Here is a 23,256-nt window from a genome sequence, read left to right as displayed (position 1 = left end):
TCAGCAGAAAGGTGCACATTACTGCTGACTCTTGGTCCAGCAGGCATGGACAAGGACGTTACATTTCTTGCACGGCGCACTGGGTAAGTCTGCTGGCAGCTGGTAAGGATGCAGGACAGGGTTCGGTCTTGCAGCTTGTTTTGCCACCACGCCTCCAAAAAGCTGGTGCTGGTTCTGCCGCATCTGGCTACTCCACCACCACCTCCTCCTCCTCTTCCTCCATGTCCTCTTCTGTGCAAATCTCCTCTGCAGCAGCAGTGCTCCCTAAGCGTTCAAGGGACTACGCAAGCAGTCAGCTAAAATATGCCATGCTGTGCTTCAGTTGGTCTGTCTAGGGGATAGGAGTCACACCGGTGCAGAGATTCTGTCTGCTCTTCAAGGGCAGGCTCAGAGATGGTTGACCCCACGAGAGCTTGAGCCAGGAATGGTTGTATGCGATAATGGCACCAACCTTCTCTCCGCCCTCCGACAGGGACACTTGACACATGTTCCATGCTTGGCACATGTTCTGAATCTGGTGATGCAGCATTTCTTGAGCAGATATCCGGGCTTCCAAGATCTCCTGAGGCAGGCCAGGAAAGTCTGTGGCCATTTCTGCCGTTCCTTTAATGCCAGTGCTCGCTTACCTGACATTCAACGGGAATTCAACCTGACCACCAACCGCCTCATTTGTGACATGTCCACCATGTGGAACTTAACGTTGACAATGCTGCAGCGGCTGCACACACAGCAGAGGGCCATCAATGAGTACCTGTGTGAGTATGGCGCAGGTCAGGGGAGCTTGGCTTTTTTTGGCCACGCCAGTGGCTTTTGATTAAGGATGCATGCATCATCCTGTCACCATTTGAGGAGGCCACAAGGATGGTGAGCCGGGATGATGCATGCATCAGTGACACTTTCCCGCTAGTCTACCTGCTGGAGCACACGCTGAGTGGAATCATGGACAGGGCACTTGAGGCAGAACAGCGGCAGGAAGAGGAGGACTTTCTTTCCTCACAAGGCCCCCTTTATGCAGATATCATTCCTGCAGGGCCACAACCACAAAACACACAGGAGGAAGAGGAGGAGGAGGATGAGGATTTCGACAGCAGGGATGTAGAGGAAGAGGATAGGATACAGCAGTCTTCAAGGGATGGTTTTGATTCCCCAGAAACCACAGGAGTTGTATGTGGTTGGGGAGAGGTTGCTTCTGCTGACAATATCATCCTTAGTGACCCAGTGGAATCAGAAGCTCATGCCTCCTCAAACTTACGTTGCATGGGCTCCCTGATTCTGCAAAGCCTGCGAAAGGACCCGAGGATTTGTGCTATCAAGGCAGTGCTGTATCTTGGCCTAGGCCAACAAGGCCCAGGCCTAGGGCAGCACTTTGCAGGGGGGCAGCAAAAAAGCTGCACCCTGCATGGAAAAAAAAAAACCTTCTCCTGGCTCCCACACGAGAAGGGTCCCCACCGGCTTGCACTACACTTTTAGCATAGTGCCAGTCCTATGGGGCAAATCAGTCTAGCACCCCCATAAAGCGGTCACACTGCTACCTGCCGGTACTGATGGGCACTAATAGGCTTCACTAATGGCTACACTGATGGGCACTGATATGATGCACTGATTGCCACTGTTCGGGCTGTACTGATGAGGCCGCACTGATATGCTGCACTGATGAGGCTGCACTAATGGGCAGCAATAAGGCTGCACTGATTGGCACTAATGAGGCTGAACTTATTGGAACTGATGAGGCTGGATTGATGGGCACTGATAGACTGGTTGTGATCTGTGCTTTATAGACAGGGCGGGTCATAAACAGGAAGGGGTGTGGCCTTTACAGGAAGAGGTGGTTCATATTTAAATTAGGGGGTGCACAAGTTTAGTTAGGCCTAGGGCAGCACAAAACCTAAATACACCACTGTATCAAGGAGAGGGATAATTACTGGTTGGCAACCCTTCTTGATCCATGTTACAAGGGTAAAGTTGCAGAGCTCATCCTGCCTTCGCATAGGACGCAGAGGATGAAACATCTTGAGGAGGCCTTGAAAAATAAATTGTGTACCGCCTTTCCAGAACCTGGGAGGTCAACATTCTCCGGACGTGTTTCTGGGGCATCGTTCAGCCAAAGGAGGAGCAGTGGAGAAGGCTGCCGGCTGACCGATGCCTTTTAAACAGTTCTTTTGTCCTCGGCAGCACCCAGGGCTGTTAGGTTTAAGCAACCATCGCCAGCGTCTCCATCATATGGTGCATGATTATCTAGGCGCAAGAGCAGACTTGGAGACCTTTCCAGCTGTGCACCCACTGGCCTACTGGGTCTTGAGGAAGGACCACTGGCCAGAACTTGCTCAATATGCAATGGAGCTACTGGCCTGTCCTGCTTCCAGCGTGCTTTCCAGACGGACGTTCAGGGCTGCAGTAGGTTTTGTGACGGACAAAAGAGTGCGTCTGTCCACAGATTCAGTTGACCAGCTGACTTTTATCAAAATTAACCAGTCCTGGATCAACAAGAGCTATCAGGCCCCTGATGTTGATGTAACTGATTGAATTTGCTAGGGGTCTGCCATCCCTTGAAGACTGCATATGCTGCCTATCCTATTCCTCTACCTTTATTCTGCTAGCTTCCAACAATGTTTTTGGTTTAGGTCACTACCAACCCCCAAGGCCTAATTTTTCTGCACTTGTATGACAGGTGCATACAATGTAAATGTCGTATGTCATTTTTAACAGCAGGCCCTGTCACTGTGCCCTACTAACTGTGAGGGGTTATGGTGTTCAGGCACCACCAACACCAAAAGCCCAATTTTTGGCACCTGTGTAGTACATGCAATTTCAAATTTGTATGGAATTCTTACCAGCAGGTCCCATTCCTGCACCAAGCAAGAGTAACTGGGAGGCCTTGGTTATGGTGTTCAGACACCACATATGGCAAAGGCCCAATTTTTGGCACTTGTATAGCACATGCGATTTCAAATTTACATGGAATTCTTACCAGCAGGTCCCATTCCTGCACCCAGCAAGAGTAACTGCGAGGCCCTGGTTACGGTGTTCAGGCACCACCAACAGCAAAGGCCCAATTTTTGGCATCTGTATGACAAGTACATGCAATTTCATATTTGTATGGATTTTTTAGCAGCAGGGCCCATTCCTGCACCCAGCAAGAGTAACTGCGAGGGGTTACGGTGTTCAGGCACCATAAACAACCAAGGCCCAATTTTTCTGCACCTGTATGACAAGTACATGCGATTTGAAATTTGTTTGTATATTTGTATATGACATTTTTTGCTTTAGAAATGTCAGTATAGCTGCAGCCGGCTACATACATCGCTACTTTACAGGCACATTCAGGGGACCCCCCAAGCATGATATTTGAAGGAATTTTTCATTTTTATAGTTTCACTTTAAGCCTCATTAAAATCAGTAAATCACTGCTCCTTTAAAAACAATCGTTTTTAAAAACTTTTTTTTCATTGCTACATGTTCCCCAGGTCAGGACCCGAACCCCTATACACTTTTTTGGGGCAATACCTTGCATTTAAGCCTTCAAAATGAGTCCGTTTGATTTTTGAAGTTCGAGTCCCATAGACTTCAATGGGGTTCGTTTGCTCGAGTGAACTTTTCCTCTGTTCGCGGTGTTCTGGTGCGAACCAAACCGGGGGTTGTTCGGCTCATCACTACATCCAAGGTATGCAGAATACCATATCTGAATGCACAATACATCGAACTTTAAAGCAGATGGGCTAAAGCAGCAGAAGACCACACCGGGTGCCACTCCTGTCAGCTAAGAACAGGAAACTGAGGCTACAATTGGCACACCAAAATTGGACAATAGAATATTGGAAAAATGTTGCCTGGTCTGATAAGTCTCTATTTCAGCTGTGACATTTACATGGTGGGGTTCATCCTTCCTTGTATCAACGGTTCAGGCTGGTGGTGTAATGGTGTGGGGGGATCTTGGCACACAGCTTCAACTCTTCTGGAAAGGCTGTCCACAAGTTTTAGGCGTGTGACTACTAAAATCATTTGGTGGGGGGGGGGGGGGATTATGGTGTGGGGGTGTTTTTCAGGGGTTGGGCTCGGCCCCTTAGTTCCAGTGAAGGGAACTCTTAAGGTGTCAGCATACCAATACATTTTGTACAATTTCATGAACAGCTTCAACTCTTCTGGGAAGGCTGTCCACAAGGTTTAGGAGTGTCTATGGGAATGTTTGACTATTCTTTCAGAATTTGTAAGGTCAGGCCCTGATGTGGACAAGAAGGCCTGGCTCCCAGTCTCTGCTCTAATTCATCCCAAAGGTGTTCTACCGGGTTAAGGTGCAGGCCAGTCAAGTTCCTCCACCCCAAACTCTCTCATCCATGTCTTTATGGACCTTGCTTTGTGCACTGGTGCGCATTCTTGTTGGAACAGGAAGGGGCCATCCCCAAACTCTTCCCACGTGGGGAGCATGACATTTTCCAAAATATCTTGGTATGCTGATATCTTAAGAGTTCCCTTCACTGGAATTAAAGGGCCAAGCCCAACTCCTAAAAAAAACAACCCGACACCATAATCCCCCCCCCCTCCACCAAATGATTTGGACCAGTGCACAAAGCAAGGTCCATAAAGACATGGATGAGCAAGTTTGGGGTGGAGGAACATGACTGGTCTGCACAGAGTCCTGACCTCAACCCCATAGAAAACCTTTGTTATGAATTAGAGCAGAGACTACGAGCCAGGCCTTCTCATCCAACATCAGTGCCTGACCTCAGAAATGCGCTTCTGGAAGAATGGTCAAACATTCCCATAGACACACTCCTAAACCTTGTGGACAGCCTTCCCAGAAGAGTTGAAGCTGTTATAGCTGCAAAGGGTGGGCCAACTCAATATTGAACCCTACGGACTAAGACTGGGATGCCATTAATGTTCATGTGTGTGTAAAGGCCGGCGTCCCAATACTTTTGGTAATATAGTGTATATTGTGTTTCTCCCTCCATAAATAGCACTGCTCTATGTTTGCTGTGTCCAAGGCTTGTCAAACATAGAAAGTAACGTCATGGAGAGGAGATTTTCCATATACAGTTTAAGCTTAAGAAGACGTTTACCAATCAACATGGCCCATTGTTTAAGGATTTGGCTGTAGCTATGTCACTGTTTGCTCTGTATTCATGCCTGTTGTATGACTGGGACCTTAAAGTGATACTAAACACACAATGTTTAATTTACATGGCTGCAGTTGCAGTTGTAAGCAGAGAGTGTCTGTTACACTCTCTCTTACGCAGCCCAGACCCAGCACTGACAGCCCTCCCACCCCCACTTTGCCTGAAGCCCCTCCCACACTTCAATCCCCGGCAGCACTGTGCTCAGAAAGGGGATGAGTGGGTGGGAAAGCCCACTAGTTGCAACTACATTGTGGAGGATATGTAGACTGTCTGAGTCTTTCCTTTCCGGGGGTGAGTGAGCTCATCAAGCATGGTGACTGAAGGGTCACCCCTCCCCCTCCCTCCCTTTTCTCTCCTGCCTCTGAGGACACTAATGTAAGGGGGACACAGATGTAAGGGGAGCTCTGTTGTAAGTAGGGGCTTTGGTGAGCAGAGACCCCTTTTCACCAGAGTCCACAGCATTTCCTCTTACATCACAGCTCCGTTAAAGGGTTCCGAGAGCACTCCTTAGATCTAAGTTCCCCTTTACATTTTTACCCACAGAGCTCCACCTTACAGGGAAATTCTGTGGGCTTTAAAGTAAGGGGGCTCTGCATACTCTGATGTAAGGGGGGCTATGTGGACTCTGATGTAAGAGGGACTCTGGGAACCGTGAATAAAGGGGAATGCTGGAAGCTATGATGTATATGGAGACTCTGGTTACCAGAGACCACCTTATATCAGATTTACCCCCTTACATCAAAATCCCCTCCTTACATCAGAGATCTCAGTGTGCCTCTGTAAATCAGAGTCCCTGGAGTTCTCCCTGCAGATGTAAAGGGGAACTTTGCGGATCCAGATGTAAAGGAATACTCTGCAAGTTCAGATGTAAATGGGGAACTCTGAGAGTCCAGATGTAACTGGGAACTCTGTGGACTCTGATATAAGGGGGGAACTCTTGTGATTTAAATCCATATGATTATAAGTGTTATTTAATCACAAAATATACTATATAGTGTATACTACAAAAAAAAATGCTGCGGGACCATATTAAAGGGCCACGTGGTGGCAGTAAAGGGCCCCAAGATCAGTGGGAAGGGTTCCAGGCTTGAAGGGAAGGACCCAGGACAAGAGGTCAGGGGGGCCTTCATGGTTTCCTGCTCTGGGGCCCTGAAGGTTCTAGTAGTTACTCCTCTGGATAAAAGATTTGTTCCTGTTCCTTTAGGACTGGTAATTAATGGCAAGTAATGGGCCCAGATAAACCTTTTGGACAGTGCAAGTACAGTTCTGGATATGTTGAGTAGTGATGTCGCGAACATAAAATTCACCGTTCGCGAACGGCGAACGCGAACATCGGCGAATGTTCGCGAACCGGCGAACATTGCGAACCGCCATAGACTTTAATAGGCAGGCGAATTTTAAAACCCACAGGGACTCTTTCTGGCCACAATAGTAATGGAAAAGTTGTTTCAAGGGGACAAACACCTGGACTGTGGCATGCCGGAGGGGGATCCATGGCAAAACTCCCATGGAAAATTACGTAGTTGACGCAGAGTCGGGTTTTAATCCATAAAGGGCATAAATCACCTAACATTCCTAAATTGTTTGGAATAACGTGCTTTAAAACATCCAGTGTGTGAATACGATCAGGTATGATGTTGTATCGATCAGGTAGTGTAAGGGTTACGCCCGCTTCACAGTGACAGACCAAACTCCCCGTTTAACGCACCGCAAACAACCGCAAACAGACCAGAACCGACCAAAATGGGACAGGAACTGGGCTTTAAGGGTTAGGGTTAGGTTTAGTGTTAGGGGCTAGGGTTAGGGTTACGGTGAGATGCTTAGGGTTAGAGTTAGTAACCCTAACCGTCTAACCCTAAGCACTAAAAATAACCCTAACCCTAGCCCTAACCCTAGCCCTAACCCTAATTCTAATTTTTTTTTCTGGTTCTGGACATGCTACAGAGCTGAAACTTCACAGGTACACTTTTTAGACCCCCAGACACTGAATTACACAAAAAAAAGTTCTTAAAAATTGTAATTTTTTGATAGATAGACAATTATTGGAAAAAAAAAAAGAAATTTCTTTGGATTTAGCGTCTGGGGGGTCTAAAAGTGTACCTGTGAAGTTTCAGCTCTGTAGCATGTCCAGAACCAGAAAAAAAGATAATTTTTCAGTAGAGCAGGGATGGTGGGAACCCCCTTTACACCTATATGATCTTTTTTTTCTGGTTCTGGACATGCTGCAGAGCTGAAACTTCACATGTACACTTTTTAGACCCCCCAGACAATAAATCCAAAGAATTTTTTTTTTTTTTTAAGTTTTTTTTTCAATTTTTCCAATAATTGGCTCTCTATCAAAAATGACAAATTTTAACAACTTTTTTATGTGATTTGGTGTCTAGGGGGTCTAAAAAGTGTACCTGTGAAGTTTCAGCTCTGTAGCATGTCCAGAACCAGAAAAAGATCATTTTTCAGTAGAGCAGGGATGGTGGGAACCCCTTTTACACCTATATGATCTTTTTTTTCTGGTTCTGGACATGCTACAGAGCTGAAACTTCACAGGTACGCTTTTTAGACCCCCCCCCCCCCCCCCCAGACACTAATCCAAAAAACGTCATGCCTGCCACCGTATATATCAGTAGTGGGTGGGCAGTGCACTGCAGTGGGTACAGTGCACTCTGTGGACCTGACACAGCACTCACTCCAATTATGACAGAGGAAAAGAAAAAATATTTTTTAAAATGCAAGGTACTGTGCCTGTGCCAAATGAGTGTGGTGTGCACACAGTACAGTCTGTGGTGGGTCTGTGGCCTCTCACACACAGCGGGCAGGTAACTGCAGTGCACAATATATATATATATACATATATATATATATATATATATAAAATACTCAAATACCAGCCCTCAAAAGGGCTTTTGGGGACAATAGATATATATATATATATATCCAAAAAAACCTCAAATACCAGCCCTAGGAAGGGCTTTTTGGGGTGCTGTCCTTACAGCAGAAGTGTACCAAGAACACTGGCTAACAAGACCGGGAACTGTCCCTAGCTATAACAGCAGCAGCAGCACTTTCCCTGCTCTCAGTAACACAGAAATGATCTAAGATGGATGCTGCCCTTGCTTATTTATAGGAGGTGGGAGGGTCTGGGAGGGAGGTATGCTGATTGGCCTGGAATGTGTCTGCTGACTGTGAGATTCAGGGTCAAAGTTTGCCTCAATGATGATGTATAGGAGGCGGACCGAACATTGCATATGTTCCCCCGCAGCGGCGAACGCGAACATGCAAAGTTCGCCGGGAACTGTCCGCCGGCGAACAGTTCGGGACATCTCTAATGTTGAGTGGTGACCAAACTCAATAAACCTCGTGTGACAATGTATTATTATAGTTGCAGGTCTCCTGTTCCTCTGGGGAGCTCCTCGGCTACATATACAAAGAGCGGACAAGTTTTACCTTAAACTTCGACATCTTGGATCCAACAGGACTTGTTTGTCTTAAAGTGAAAGGTCCAGGATGGAGGGAAGGCTTCATGTCTGACCACCATTATAAGGTCAGTCTATAAACAAGTGTGAAATATTTCTTTCTTTAGAAATAATACTAGTAGAAAATATCATCAGGTTGTCTATGCCATGTGGTTGAGATGAATATCTGCTTCCTGCTCGCTGCGGGTTCTATTGGATTGTTGTGCATGGAAAGGAGGAGAAACATCTTCACAATTGATTTGCCTCTCCTCACCCATTTTTTTAATCTGACTTTGATGTAAAAATATGAAAAAAACATTTTTAATTTCTAATTTCGTTTTTTGCAGTCTTATTTTTTCAGTAACATTTGTAGCCCCAGCAGGGAAGTCAAGAACAACGAAATTGTTTTTGAAATGTTTTAGCAAAAAGTTACAACCTGCAATAGCTAATGAGCCTGAGCAGTACTTCAGGATTGGTTCAAAGGGGAATAATTAAAGAGCAGCGATATGGCTGTAGTTTGGTGTACAGAGGTGTGCTTTACAAATGTGCATTATGACTGGCTTTGTGAGCCCAAAACCAGTGCAGTACAAAACAAATGAATGGGGTTCATAAAAATCATGCTAGGAGGAGAACATGGTCAAACCAAAAAGACAATTGGCCTTCTTCTAGTCTTTGAGATCTATCTTCTGCGTTATTAGAGAAATCTGTATGCTACTATAGACTACACACTGCTGCCTGCATTTTATGAATGCAAAGTCCTGCAGAGAATGTTATTAACCCTCCATTATAAGCTTCTAAAGCCTAGTACACACGGGCCTGGCAGCATCAGCATCAACATTCAGCTCGTGTGTATGGCATCCGGTCCGAGAGAAGCCAAACGTTTAGCTTGCTCCTATCGAAGGGTCATCATGACAGAAAAAAGTCTGCTTACCGGCTCCTGATCAGAGCCTGTCAGAACACAATAGCACAGCAGGGGAGATTGCTATACTAAAAAACTAGTACTGTGTATGAGGCTTGTATCCTTTAGTGGCTGTCTCTAAACAGCTGGTTCTGGGTACTGGGGAAGTATTTAACTCCACCCAGCCTTGCTGTCAGTACCTTAACATTTTATCCAACTTCCTGACTTGTCCCACCACTCACTGTGGCCTCTTGCTGCCTGTTATCCCATCTTTTGTTTCCAAGTTCAACCCCGTTATCCCTGTTATCCCTTTGACTTTATTTCTTGTTGAGATTAGGTGTTCCCAGCAAAGGTTACTCTTAATATTACATCATACAAAGACATTATATACTATACTGTATATTGTGCTCTTCCAACCTTGTGGTAACAGTTTAGTGAAGATCCTTTTCTGTTCAAGCGTGAATGTGACCCCCCCCCCACGTGTACAAAGCCGGCTCCATAAAGACATGGTTTGACCAGTTTGGTGTGGAGGAACTCCTGCACAGAGCCCTGACCTCAACCCTACTGAATGCCCTTGGGTTGAATTGGGACAAGTGAGGTCTTCTCATCCAACATCTCCATGAAGACAGGGTTTGACCAATTTGGTGTGGAGGCACTTGAGTGTCCTGCACAGAGCCCTGACCTCATGCCTACTGAACACCTTTGAGATGAATTGGAATGTCAATGGTGAGCCACATCATCAAACATTACCTCACCTCACAAATGGGCACACATTCCCACAGACACCCTCCAAAATCTTGTAGAAAGTCGTCTCAGAAGAGTGAAGGACAATATAGCCAAAAAAAGAGATAAAACTCTATATTAATGGCCATGATTTTGGAGTGGGATTCCAACAAGCGCCTATAGGTTTGATGGTCAGGGGTCCACAAACATTTCACCATATAGTATAGCTTTTTTGAACTGCCACACTGCACAGGTAATGATTAAGCACAAGATGTATGTGTGAAACGCATCTACGAGACTTCATGTTGGTGTCTTTGGTGTCATCACTTGAAACATTTTGGAATTAAAGGTATTTGAAACCTATTCGAATCCCTGGATGTGCGGCTATTTCTTTTTCTACTTTGGAGTCCTCTATGTAGTTCACCATTCTGGTCACCTCTGAATCGGCAGGATTCCAACATTTGATATCTTCTGTAATTAGTAAATAATTGCAGAGTCAACTCCACCGCTGAAGACTTTCCTCTACACAAAATTCATATAAATTGCAAAGTTAAGAAAATGTTAGTGAATCCAAAAATGTTTGTTGTCACCAGAACAGGAATAGAGGGGAAATCCTCCAAAATGAAATGTTTTGACTTTAGAATCATCAGCTTGAACGTTCTTCTTCACCCTACATTTGTCTTTGGTGGCCTGTGAAGTAAAGAAGAAGGAAGCATGGAGTTCAAAGGAGGAAGCAGTCTGATTCAAGAAGACTCCTCTGTGAATCATTTTAGAGAACAGGGATTAATGCAGATCTCCAAAAATGAGATGCAGGCAGAGCTGTAGGAGGGAGGCTAGTAAACCGTACATGTATTATCCAACTGGGATACTTATGAGGTATGGGAATCCTTTAAGGGAAGTTTCAAATTTGCATCAGTATAAAAAGATTCAGCAAAATTTGGAGAATTTACAGAGAGGAGAAAGTGGTATTATTTCAACCTTTACCCTAGGTTCACATCTATGCATTTCTAGGGGGCCGCGCTTGCACACTTGCATTTCAATGGACTGCTGTGCCTGTGTTTCCCGCAGAAAAAGTTTCATGCACTTTTTTCAAAACACGGCCCACAGGGAAATCACGTGGTAATTTTGACCATGTGATATCCCTGTGGTTCCTGCACCTGCATATGTGCTTTGATTTTACATGCATGGAGGTGCCTTTTTAGAAAGAATGGCAGCCCGGAGAGTTCTCTTGCTGTGATTCCTGCACCTGCAGTCACACACATAGGTGTGAACCAAGCCTAAAGTTGGAAAAGTGTAATGTCCCCTCCTCTTAAAATTGTTGCTCTCTATTTAGACACTCCGGTGGTCATCATTATTCCTTCTCTTCTCCCTCCAGGTTCTATCTGCTGACAGAACAACACAAATTGGGGTCATTACACGTGTGTGGCGGGGGTTACGCAAGGAGATGTTCAGCTCTAAAGACAACTACACTATCAATTTCCCGATAGACCTCCATGTCTCCATGAAAGCAATGCTGATGGCCTGCACCTTGCTCATTGTGAGTCTGATCCAGAGAATACTTCCTGTGCTATCTGTCCCGTATACTCTGTACACTTCCTGTGCTATCTGTCCCGTATACTCTGTACACTTCCTGTGTTATCTGTCCTGTGTCTTCTGTACACTTCCTGTGTTATCTGTCCTGTGTCCTCTGTACACTTCCTGTGTTATCTGTCCCGTGTCTTCTGTACACTTCCTGTGTTATCTGTCCTGTGTCCTCTGTACACTTCCTGTGTTATCTGTCCTGTGTCCTCTGTACACTTCCTGTGTTATCTGTCCTGTGCCCTCTGTACACTTCCTGTGTTATCTGTCCTGTGTCCTCTGTACACTTCCTGTGTTATCTGTCCCGTGTCTTCTGTACACTTCCTGTGTTATCTGTCCTGTGTCCTCTGTACACTTCCTGTGTTATCTGTCCCGTGTCCTCTGTACACTTCCTGTATTATTTGTACCGTGTCCTCTGTACAATTCCTGTGTTATCTGTCCCATGTCCTCTGTACACTTCCTGTGTTATCTGTCCTGTGTCTTCTGTACACTTCCTGTGTTATCTGTCCTGATTCCTCTGTACACTTCCGGTGTTATCTGTCCCGTGTCCTCTTTACACTTCCTGTGTTATCTGTCCTGTATCCTCTGTACACTTCCTGTGTTATCTGTCCTGTGCCCTCTGTACACTTCCTGTGTTATCTGTCCCGTGTCCTCTGTACACTTCCTGTGTTATCTGTCCCGTGTCTTCTGTACACTTCCTGTGTTATCTGTCCTGTGTCCTCTGTACACTTCCTGTGTTATCTGTCCCGTGTCCTCTGTACACTTCCTGTATTATTTGTACCGTGTCCTCTGTACACTTCCTGTGTTATCTGTCCTGTGTCTTCTGTACACTTCCTGTGTTATCTGTCCTGATTCCTCTGTACACTTCCGGTGTTATCTGTCCCGTGTCCTCTTTACACTTCCTGTGTTATCTGTCCTGTGTCCTCTGTACACTTCCTGTGTTATCTGTCCATGTCCTCTGTACACTTCCTGTGTTATCTGTCCCGTATCCTCTGTACACTTCCTGTGTTATCTGTCCCGTGTCCTCTGTACACTTCTTGTGTTATCTGTCCCGTGTCCTCTGTACACTTCCTGTGTTATTTGTCCCGTGTCCTCTGAACACTTCCTGTGTTACATAGTTACATAGTTACAATGTTAGGGAGGTTGAAAAAAGACATCAGTCCATCCAGTTCAACCCATAATGTGTGTGTGCTTGCTGCTAACCGTAAATTGTATACCCCTGTATGTTGTGGTCTTTAAGCTGCCCATCTAATAGCTTTTTGAAACTATAGATGCTCCCTGCTGATACCACTGCTCGTGGAAGAGAATTCCACATCCTTACCACTCTGACAGTAAAGAACCCCTTACGTAGTTTAAGGTTAAACCGTTTTTTTTCTAGTTTTAGTGAGTGGCCCTGTGTCTTATTGAATTCCCTTACTCTGAAAAGTTTGTTCCTTATGCTATTGTCAAGCATTTCTTTTCCAGAGAGAATAAGTTCAATGCTTGTAGTCTTTCCTCATAGCTGATGTCCTCCATTCCCCTAATTATTTTTGTTGCCCTTCTCTGGACTCTGTCCAGTTCCAACACATCCTTCCTGAGGATCGGTGCCCAGAACTGGACAGCATACTCCAGATGTGGCCGGACCAGAGTCTTGTAGAGTGGGAGAATAATCTCTTTATTTCTGGAGTGAATCCCCTTTTTCTATACATGCCAGTATTATGTTGGCTTTGCTTGCAGCGGCTTGGCATTGCATGCCACTGCCAAGCCTGTTGTCCACTAGGACCCCCAGGTCCTTTTCCATCTTAGATTCACCCAGAGGTTCCCCCCCTAGCGAGTAACTTGCATTAGTGTTCCTGACATTACTTTACATTTTTCAACATTAAACCTCATCTGCCGGGGGGCGTGACCAAGAGCGGCATGTGAGCGGACGTGTCTCACAGAGCTCCCGCCGTTATCCGTACACCGATCCTGTTCCCGGTCACATAGCTGAATCATTCTGCTACCACTAACACCCGACCACCGTGTGAACACCCCGAGCCCCTGCCTGTCCATCTCCCGGGTGATGCAGAGCCTCAAACCGCGGGAAGAAGCCGGGATGCCTGGAATCCAAGATGACGCCGTGGCGAGTCTGCCTCAGAGGCCTACTAAAGGAGTCGATAAGCCCGCCAGTTCTAGTAAAGCCGGCAAGCCGCCCAAGTCCACTCCTAAGGAGCCACAGCGCGACATGCGCTTCTTCACACCAAGTCCCCCACTCCAGTGGGGAAGGAGGTTAGTGCGGGAACGGGGCGAGGCCAGGGCCTAGTGGAACCCTCCATGCAGGGAGGGAGTGAGCCCATGGACATAAACACAGACCCTGAAGTGTTGGGAGGGCAGGATGGGGACCCTGAGGACATGGAGCAACCCACTCTAACTGATATATTCAGGGCTATCAAAAAGTGCAATGCCTCTGTGGAACACCTACAAGCCCAATTTGGCAACCTGACTGAAGCAGTTTCATTGTTCCGTCAGGATCTGCAGATGGTCAGGGAGCGCACTATGGCAGCGGAAGGCAGGATAAGTGAGCTGGAAGATCAGCTACCTCCCCTGACCAGGGATTTCCAGGACACTGCTCGGCTGACCAGGGCCCTGGAGGCACGGGCTGAAGACATGGAAAACCGCCTCAGGCGCAACAATGTCAGGATTGTGGGTCTCCCAGAAAAGGTGGAAGGTATAGACCCCACAGGCTTTGTAGAACTCTGGCTGACTGACATTTTTGGCAAAAATGCCTTTTCCCCTCTTTATGCTGTTGAGAGGGCCTACAGGTCCCCCCTCATCCCCTGCAACCAGGCCGCCCTCCATGCACTATGCTTGCATGCCTCCTTAACTATAACGATAAAGAGACTGCTGAGACTGACAAGAGAATGCCGTGATGCCCAATATAATGGAGTGAGAGTCTCCTTTTATCCAGATTCCTCGGCAGAGGTCCGAAAGAACAGGGCTAAGTTCTCCGCAGTCAAGCAACGCCTGAGGCAATTACAGGCCACATATGCCATGTTGTACCCAGCTAAGCCATGGATTACTGCGGGGGGTCAGAGTCATTTTTTTGAAAACCCAGCAGAGGCCTCTGCCTGGATTGACCATAATGACCATCTCCTACACTCTCGCCCACCTCCAATCGAGGGTGATGGTTGAAGTTGGCACTTCCGCTGCTGTAGGCTGGCGGGGGGTTGAAGTGGTGCCTTATTATTCTTCTTTTACACTGCTATGGAGACCTGATGGGAACCGTTGACTAATTTTTGCTGTTTTAGAGCTCAAGGGATCTGACCATACTGCGGACCTTGTTCCTTTCACTGTTTCCACTTTACCCCATTGACAGATGCTCATGTTTTGCCCCCACTATGCAACTACTGAGTTCGGTAGTCCTGAGGACTGGGGTGCACCCTGCTCTGGAGAGTTCTCCAGTCCTGATTGTTCTAATGCTGGGCCTTGTGAGTGATGACCTGCTTTGCAGCCCGGGGTTCCTGTCCCCCCGGTATCCCTGAACATGTTGGATAAATGTTTTGTTTGCTGGCCCTGTTGGCCATTACAGATGTGAGTCCAGCCGGGGCATGCCTCGGATATCTTGCCTGCACCAGTGAGCTCCATTCCCCCCGCTCTCTGCCCCTGGTTTGATTGTTCCAGTGCCTACCCTGATATCCAATTGTACACCCCTCACTGTGATGCTTGCATTCCAGCTGCCATGACTTCTGTACCTGTTGTCTCTTGGAACATGAGAGGTTTACATGACCCACTTAAGTGCACCATGGTATCCTCAGCCCTCCGTAGGCACCTACCGGCCATTTGCTTTTTGCAAGAAACTCATTTGACTGTGGACTCCCGCTCTTGCCTACACTTTGCCTGGGCGGGGTGGGAATATCATTCTACTCACACCTTTTATTCTAGGGGTTTTAGCGTATTGATCCACAGGTCCCTGTACTTTCAGGAACATCATTCTATGATTGACAGAGATGGGAGATGTTTTTTTTATACTGTAAACTGTATACTTTGCATTGTATATTGGCTTTCATCTATGTGCCCCTGCCATTCCATAGCGGGATCCTCAGGTAGTTGGTGGCATACCTGATGAAACACCCGGAGGTTCCGGTGTATATTATTGGGGACTTTAATTGTGTGTATAATAATACCCTGAACAGACATTCTGCGGGAGGCGGAGGCTCAGGTCGTACACTCCTGGCTAAATTGGCCGAGGAACGAACTGGGTTGGGTGGATCCATGGCGACTAAGTCATCCTGGAGACAAGGATTTCTCATGCTTCTCCAAAACCCTTATGTCGCTTTCTCATATTGACCTGTGCCTTTGCTCCACGGATGTACTCAGATATATCTCCAGCGTTGGGTATAACCCGAGGGGAGTGTCGGATCATTCCCCCTTATCTTACATTTAGGGGTACGGCCTAGTGCCACCTTACGGAAGGCTTCCTGGAAACTAAATGCCTTCTGGCTGAACCTATTCCCATCCCACAATATTAAAACTAAACTTCAGATGTACTGGCAAGCACATGAGGGGGGGGGTAACTTTGGCATTAAGTGGAAGGCTTTCAAGGCATAAATGAGGGGCCTGTTCATTGCTGAGGTACAGTCCATTAAGAGGAACACTGCAGTGCAGGGGGTGCAGGCCGAGCAATTGGTTGGTCGTCTGGAGGCTCGGTTTGTTGCTGACCCCTCGGAGACCAATCGTGAAAGCAGGATGGTGGCGCAGGAAGCCCTCTTGCGTATTAACACTTCCGGGGCCAAGAGGAAGAGGTTTTTCAACCAATTGGCGTTCTATGAGGAGGGGGAATGCACTGGACGCCTGCTGAACAAAATTGCTCATTCCAACCAGTCTTCCCCCACAATTGGGGCCCTGAGAGGGAACGGGGAGAGAGTGGCTAACACCCCTGATGATGTCATGGATGTCTTAGTGTCGTACTATTCTGACTTGTATCAGTCGAAACAGACCCACTCAGAGGCAGACTTATTGGAATATGTGGAGGCTGTTCCGCTGTTGTCCCTGTCTGAGTCGGAGAGGGACCTTCTTGATGCCCCCTTGACTCTGGAGGAGTTGCAGCATGCCACTTCTCTTTCCTAATACTAAGGCCGGGGGAGGATGGGATCCCCATTGAAATATATAAGACATACGCGGAGGAAACGCTGCCGCGTCTCCTGGAGGTTTTTAAGGAGGCAAAACAGACCACCTCAATGTGTAAAGCAAACATTGTCCTTCTGCTGAAGCCGGGTAAGGATAGGCTAGATCTGGGTTCATACAGACCTATATCTCTCCTGCAGAATGATGTTAAAATTTTGGTGAAGGTGTTGGCGCTGTGACTGAACCAAGTGATTGCCTCTATTGCCCACTGGGACCAGTCTGGGTTTATGCCCCAGAAGTCGACTGCGATTAATCTTCGCAGGCTTTACCTGAATCTGCAATCTCCGGTGGACAATGGTGGTGATTGAGCTTTGCTATCCCTGGATGCCCAAAAAGCATTTGATAGCGTGGAGTGGGGTTACCTATGGGCAGTCATGCATAAACTCTGGTTTGGAGCGGAATTTATTTCTTGGGTTCAGCTTCTTTATTATTCCCCTGAGGCGGCTATTAGGGGAAATGGGCGCCTTTCCCCCTCATTCTCGCTCCATCGGGGCACTAGGCAGGGCTGCCCTTTGTCCCCATTACTATTCGTGCTTGGCTGCCCTTATTAGCTCTAACCAGCAGATTGTGGGATTTAAATATGGCACAGTGGTGGAAAAGATTATGCTCTATGCAGATGATACCATGCTTTTGCTGGGGGACACATCTCAGTCCTTGGTGGAGGCGATGTCTGTTATTAAAGACTTTCATTCCTACTCGGGTCTTCTCATCAACTGGATGAAATCCTCACTGATGTTTGTTGATGAGGGGCCTGGTGGCCGGTCCTTGCCGGATACGGGTATTCCTGTGTCGGGTGAGTTCCGGTACTTGGGCATACAGATCACACCTAAAATGTTGGATTTTGTTTGCCTTAATGTGACCCCCCCTGTTGGCTAGATTCCGGGATAAGGTCCCGGCTCCGCCTGTCCTTGGCCGGCCGGGCCAACCTTATCAAAATGATCCTTATGGCGCAATTGCTCTATATTCTTCATAACTCTCCGGTAGTTATACCTCTGAGAGAGTTTCGCTTTAACTCCATTTTCAGATCTCTTCTTTGGCTGTCTAAGAATCCTAGGATTAGGCTGGAACACCTCCAGCGCCCGAAGGATTTTGGGGGTCTGGCACTCCCCAATTCTTGGTTGTACTACCTGGCTTCCCAATTGCAGCATATTGCCCGGTCCATGGGATGTGGGAGGGGGGAGTCCGCCTCCCTTTTTATGTCCCACACTGTGGGTCCGGGCGGGGTGGCGGCTCTTTTGGAATCCCAAATATTCAGTAAGTCTAACAAGCTCTTTCCCACATACAATCTCGTTCAGAAAACCTGGAATAAAGCCCATCAGCTTCAGCAGGTGGTGGGATTTACTAGTTTTAGCCTGATTTGGGACAATGCTAGATACTATAAATCAGAAAAAATAAAAAAACGCAATAGCATAATATCCTCAATACAGGTATGCTAAGCACCCAAGTGCATAAAAATAAGAAAAAAAGTGTAAATCCGCCACCAGTTGTGAGGCTGCTTACCAGATATAGACATGCATAAAACTAAACAGCACTTAAATTTGCTACAGGGCAAAGAGTGCCCTTCGTAAATAGATTGAGCCACCACCGATATAAGAGCCCCTTACCGGACTGAAAGATAACAAACGCAAAGAATTCTTGGGGTAGAGTGAACACCACACAGGAAATCCAATCACCTTAATATTGCGCTTACCAGATGTGGGATAAATATGTGCAGGATATAATGTCCATGAGACAAATTGATTGCAGAAAAACCCCAGATTGGACTCCCGGGATGATATAAATCATAAAAAGAAAAAACGCAATAGCATATTATCCTTGCGACAATAGGTGTATTAAACACCCTGTGAGTACACCAAATGATTAGTGTATCCGTCACCAGTTTGTGAAGTTATTGCACATAAATAGTAGTTAGTATTAGGAAGCCACTGTGAGTAGATACGCCGCCACCAATATAAAAGCCCCTTACCAGACTACAGAAAATATAGGCAAATACAGGGATATTGAGGATGAAAAACGCCACTCTGATGCTTGAGCCCCTTACCAGATCCGGATGAATAAACGCCAAAGATGTTGGTAATCAAGGCAGAGACGTTTCATTAAATGCAGCAAAGGCAACCAGCATTCAGGATTCTTATGTTCCAGTAAGCTAGATGTTAATCTCAGCAGATAGAAACCAATCAGCCAACCCAGATATATGGAAAAGAAGGGGCACCAATAGTGTAAAACTGTATAAAGTTTATTGATAAAAAAAGAAATGCACTGACATAAAACAACTTGAAAACCGCAAGTAAAGCCGCCAGCCAGACGGCAATACCATCCGCTCACTTCAACGTTTCCAGGGATGAAGTCAGCACGCCGTGACCTAACGACGTTTCGTCCTAGAAGACGTTTTCAAAGGTGCGGATGCGTGCTGACGCCATCTATTTGTAATGCTCTCAGCCGGATGTCCGGTCTTGAGCGATGCTCGATTCGCCATTGAACTTGTAGAATCAAATAGCGATATCAAAGCAGGAAAAACATGGTATAAATGCATTAAAAACAGCAATAAATATTGAATTCTGATAATCATGAAGCTTAATAAAATGAAAGTTCAATACAAAAATAAACGAATACAAGTTGAACTCCGGGCACCATCTAGTGGACAAATCTAAAATGTCTATCAATGTAAATACAAATTTATAAACATTAATAAATATTAATAAATAAGTAATAAATACAGAGTGCCACTTAAGTTAATATAAGCTTCATAAATATACCAATCATAAATACTAAATAGGTAAACTTCTACCACGTCCTGTATGGAAGATATTGGCATGCTTAATTTAGTATCATCCGCAAATACCGAGATTGTGCTGGATATCCCATCTTCTAGGTCATTTATGAATAAATTAAATAGGATTGGTCCCAGGACAGATCCTTGGGGACCCCACTTTCCACACCCGCCCAATCCGAGTACTTCCCATTTATCACCACCCTCTGGACTCGCCCCTGGAGCCAATTCTCTATCCAGGTACTCATCCTATGGTCCATTCCCAAGTACCTTAGTTTGTACCGTAAGCGCTTGTGGGGAACGGTGTCAAATGCCCTTGCAAAGTCCAGATACACCACATCCACAGACTTTCCTTCATCCCGATACACCACATCCACAGGCCTTCCTTTATCCAGATACATCACATACACAGGCTTTCCTTTATCTAGACAAACCACATCCACAGGCCTTCCTTTAGATAGCAGCTCACTTCATCATAGAAGGTTAATAGATTGGTCTGGCAAGAATGATTTTTCTTGAATTCATGCTGATTACTACTAGTACAGTTTTTATTACCATAGTCTTGTATATAATCCCTTAACATCCCCTCCAAAGTTTTGCAAACTACTGATGTTAGGCTAACCGACCTATAATTCCGCAGATATATCTCGGCCCTTTTTTAAATATTGGTAACACGTTGGCTTTTTTCCAATCTGCTGGCACCATACCCGTCTGTAGACTATCCATAAAGATCAAAAATAATGGTCTGGCTATCACCTGGCTGAGTTCTTTAAAAGCCTTTGGGTGCAAGTCATCCGGTCCCGGTGATTTATTTATATTAAATTTTCAAGTTTACTTCTAAGTCCATCTTCTGTTAACCACTGGGGTGCTTCCTGAGGTGTATTATTTATTTTAACATTACTAGCTGGGTTAGTGTAGCCCCCCCCCAATTATTTTGTGAAAACTGAAGAGAAGAAATTATTTTAGCACTTTCGCCTTCTCTCTGTCCTCTGTGGCCAGATTCCCTTTGTCGTCCTTTATGGGGCCAATGTGTTCTGGTCTCGCTTTCTTACTATTTAGAAACTTAAATAATTTCTTGGGGTTCTTTTTACTCTCCTCCGCTATATATTTCTCTCATGTTCTATTTTAGCCGCCTTGATTTCGCCTTTACATTTCTTATTACACTCTTTGTAATGTTGGAACGCTGCCAATGACCCCTCAGTCTTGTATTTTTTGAAGGCCTTTCTTTTAGTTTTAATATGCATTTTTATGTTGGAGTTTAGCCACCCAGGGTTTATTTATGCTCTTTTAAACGTATTCCCTTTTGGGATGCACTGGCCAATCTCTTTGTTTAGTATGTTCTTTTTTCCTCCGTGTTCTTTGTTCTATCCCATTTTATATTGTCTAGCAAAGAAAGCAGTTTAGGGAAGTTGGCCCTTTTGAAATTCAGTGTCCTTGTATTACCCTTGTATTTCCCATTTCAATGATGTATACTGAAACTGATTGACCTATGGTCACTGTTTCCTAAGTTGTCCCATATTTCTTTATCCGTGATCAGGTCTGTATTGTTGGTAATCAGTAGGTCTAGTACCGCATTGTTTCTTGTCTGTGTGTTTACCATCTGACCCATGAAATTGTCCTGCAAAACACTTAGGAACTGCCAAGAATTAGATGAATGTATGGTTCCTTCTGCCCAGTCTTTATCTGGATAATTAAACTCCCCCATTATAATGACATTTCCCATCCTTGCTTCCATTCTAAGCTGTGATAGGAGGTCCACCTCCCCCTCCTCCCTCTGGTTTGGGTGCCTATAGTATACCCTTAATATTTCCCCATAGTGCCTTTCCTTTGAAGTGCTACCCATAGGGATTCTACATCCTCTTTAGCTCCATTTGTGATGTCATCCCTCGTATTTACCTGGACACTGTTCTTAATATACAGACATACCCCTCCCCCTTTCTACCTTCTCTATCCCTGCGATATAGGGAATACCCCTGATTGGTCCCCAGCCAATCATGAGAGCTGTCAAACCAAGTCTCTGAAATTCCCACAAAATCTTGTTGGCCAGGCTTCTAGCATTGGTATACAAATCTTGTAATTTTGTCCAGTTGCATACTGTATCTTTTGTTCAATGTTTTTAGGCTGCACTTGCGATTTGTCCTCCTACCCACCATATGTATACATGCCACAAGATGTACACAGAGTCGCATCTCCACACCAGCCAGGCATTGTACCCACTAATCTAATCTATTGGGGATTGGGAAATTTAACTCTGTCCTGTGTAGCTGTTTTCTAGCTTCCTGACTCTCACCCTCAGGTACTTTACAACACTCAGGTATTCACAATCAGGTACTTTACAAAACTCGGTTACTCACACACAGTACTTTACAATGCTCAGGTGCCCACTCTCAGGTGCTCAGGCGCTCACACTCCGGTACTCAGGTACTCCCACTAGGTACTCCAAAATAAATTTGCGATGCATAGCACCTTATATTAAAAAAGAATAGCGCGCAAATGCAAAAGAAATTACTACCAAATCTGAAGAGAGTCCATAAATAAAAATGGGGGTTTGGTCCCACCATATGGCCATATCGTGCTCAAGCCCACTACTGCGTCAAAGTACCCCATTATCAGTGGGTCCTACACTATCCATGAAAAAGAGATGAATCCAGCCCTTCTAACCCTTGGAGACAACACTCCTTGCTGGGAAAAATGTGCAAATGCACTACAGGGGACTCCTCCTATATCCATTTGATGGTGGACACTGATTGAGTACAGGTGTGTGTGGGGGGTGGGGAGGGCTGCTCAACCTCGATAGTCTGGTCTGATGCATAGCACCTTGCTCCTGTGCTCAGAACCAGAACCCCCCCCCCCCGACCACTCCTTCCACGGAACTCCTACTTGGCATCCCAACTGGCTAAGGCCTTGCTGCCCTACAGTCTAAAAAGTGCTGCAAACAAAACACAAAAGAAAAGGAGGATCAGCCTAGCGCATTATCCTCAGTGAGGGCTTTAATAATGAAATTTAAAAGTGGCTACTCACAAACATAGATGTAAACCAGCATATCAAATTCGAACATCGGGAACAATTGTATAAATGTCCACTTTCCTTGAAGTTATAATGGCTGACGCATTTTGAGGCTTAGCCTCTTCCTCAGAGCCTATAGGCCATGTCCAAGACACCAGTTTATATAGCAGAAATGGCTCATGTCTCATCTATGAGCCTTGTAGGACTCCTCCCTTGTAGGTGCGGTCAAACTGCTATTAACCCCCACCATGCCCATCATTACCATCAGCCCGCAATATTATGAGAACGTATTACTCCCACTTTTTGTCATATAATTTGCAGATGATGTCAAACCAATATTAAAATGCAAAAATTGTAATGCAAAAATGAATATGCAAAAATTATATCGCCAGATATAAATACATTAAAATATAATAAAGTAAAATAGAATAAAAAGGGGGTTCTTGCCCAAACATACTTACACCAGTCCTGGGAGATGCTGTCAAAGAGTGTGATGATTAATATCCTATTAACATTCTTAATGTTGCTTTGGTGACCCTATATCATAAACCCTGCTGGAGATCGGGAATGATTGTA

At 45.6% G+C, this 23,256-nt stretch overlaps 1 protein-coding gene across 3 annotated transcripts in view; it reads left to right on the top strand.

Annotated features, from left to right (window-relative positions):
* Nucleotides 1–23,256, top strand: part of LOC309553414 (phospholipid scramblase 3-like) — a 158,842-nt gene that overhangs the window by 130,196 nt on the left and 5,390 nt on the right. For all 3 annotated transcript variants that reach the window (XM_082254603.1, XM_082254602.1, XM_082254601.1), the window contains exons 5-6: nt 8,491–8,652; nt 11,560–11,721. In XM_082254603.1, coding sequence (XP_082110729.1) covers nt 8,491–8,652; nt 11,560–11,721 — 324 coding nt within the window. The remainder of the gene's footprint in view (nt 1–8,490; nt 8,653–11,559; nt 11,722–23,256) is intronic.

The sequence above is a fragment of the Pelophylax lessonae genome (assembly GCF_965119305.1).
Source record: "Pelophylax lessonae genome assembly, chromosome: 4".
Classification (NCBI taxonomy): domain Eukaryota; kingdom Metazoa; phylum Chordata; class Amphibia; order Anura; family Ranidae; genus Pelophylax; species Pelophylax lessonae.
Note: the sequence above shows the minus strand (reverse complement) of the source record. Positions and strands in the feature narration are given on the sequence as shown.